The 1,476-nt window shown below is 45.5% G+C and overlaps 1 protein-coding gene across 1 annotated transcript; it reads left to right on the top strand.

Moving 5' to 3' along the window:
• Nucleotides 1-524: 524 nt before the first annotated feature.
• On the top strand, nucleotides 525-1,217 carry MELLADRAFT_106866 (uncharacterized protein; the record flags this gene model as incomplete). Its single annotated transcript, XM_007410486.1, has 2 exons — nucleotides 525-861; nucleotides 1,126-1,217. The coding sequence occupies 2 exons, from the start codon at nucleotides 525-527 to the stop codon at nucleotides 1,215-1,217; spliced, it is 429 nt and encodes a 142-aa protein (XP_007410548.1).
• Between the last annotated feature and the right edge of the window lie 259 nt (nucleotides 1,218-1,476).

Here is a 1,476-nt window from a genome sequence, read left to right as displayed (position 1 = left end):
TACAGAGAATTCCATTCTCGAGAGGAGAGAGAGTGTGTGACAGGTCAGGCAGGGGTATCACAGGAAGTGGAAGAGATGTCATCTCTAATCCACTCGAATTTGGAAGACGAGGAGAGAGGAAAAATTCCTTCCTCTCTCTATGCTTCCAATTCCCTCCCCCTGCTGATCCTGGAACTCTTGAAAAAGATAAATTTCTTCTCTTCACTCAAAATTTCTAAAAAAAAACAATCTCCAATTGGAAATCGATACCTTAAATTCCCACATATATATATTCATTTAGTAGCTTGTGAATGTGGAGAACACTTAAACCAAAGAAGTCATTAAATTCATATCAATCAAAGAAAATGCTAGAAACAGCCAAAATGGAAGAGGAGAAGAAGGCGGCTCATGCATTGAAACTGAAGGAACAAGCAGCAGAAAGAGAACGTCGAGCAGGCTCTAGAGACCCGGGAGGAAGCACCCCATCAATCATCACACCGGCAGTTACATCGACCAATCCAGCAACATGCTTGGGAAAAACGACGATGGGACCCACTCAAGGAGAGGTTCCACCTCCAGAACCACCAACGGGTAGCTTAGTGCTGACTTTAGAAGATGATGAAGTTGATGAGATGGCGGGAGGCGAAGGAACTAGGATGGAGGAAAGAGATGGATTGGTGGGTAGTGAGGAGGAAGAGAAGAACTACACGGCATCGGATGACGCCAAGAAGAAAAAGAAGTCCAAATCAGCAAAGAAAAAAGGGAAGGCAAAGAATAAAGCCAAGAAAGATGTAGAAGATGACTCGGATGACTCACCGATACAGGAAGAATTCCCGAAGTCGAACAGATCACTCTACGCAGGGTTGATTGAAACTGGTCACAGTAAGTTATGATTTAAGATTCATGGCATACCCTTTCCATCCATGACATGACATAGTTCGGAGATCGAATAGGTGGTTGTAGCTTGAACAGCTCCCACACCCCCTATGAAGGTTGTAGCGTTCCACAAGCTCCCTGACCTAAGTGTGCACAGACATGCGAGTGGCACTGAGACTGTCGGTTGCAGCCTTTAAAGGCTCCCAAGAGTGAAGAACTTGAATGGTTCGAGCAGCTGTAAGATAAGGCGATCAGAGTTGGTGGTCGTAGCCGCGGGAGCTCCCACATTTGAACTAGCTCTTGATCGATCAGATAACCGAAGCCCAACAAGCAGAGATTTGAGGAAAGATGTAGACAGATAAACGTCCGATAGTCGACAGATTGGCCGAAGCGATAAACGCTTCTGACATGGATATGATCCAGATTTTGCGGAAAGAGCTAGTCCAAGAAGCAGAGTTGAAAGCGCTGAAGCTAGAGGTGAAGAAGTTAGAAAAACGAAGAAGCGAAGAGAAGGGAGGGGGGAAAGGAGGAAAGAAAACTCACAAGAAATCCAAGAGCAAAAAGAAAAAGCGGCCGAGATCTGCTTCAAGCTCCGATAGTGACTCATCGTCCTCGAGTAGC

This window comes from Melampsora larici-populina (assembly GCF_000204055.1).
Source record: "Melampsora larici-populina 98AG31 unplaced genomic scaffold MELLAscaffold_20, whole genome shotgun sequence".
Taxonomy (NCBI): domain Eukaryota; kingdom Fungi; phylum Basidiomycota; class Pucciniomycetes; order Pucciniales; family Melampsoraceae; genus Melampsora; species Melampsora laricis-populina.
The sequence above is the reverse complement of the archived record's forward strand: the minus strand, read 5'-3'. Positions and strand labels throughout refer to the sequence as shown.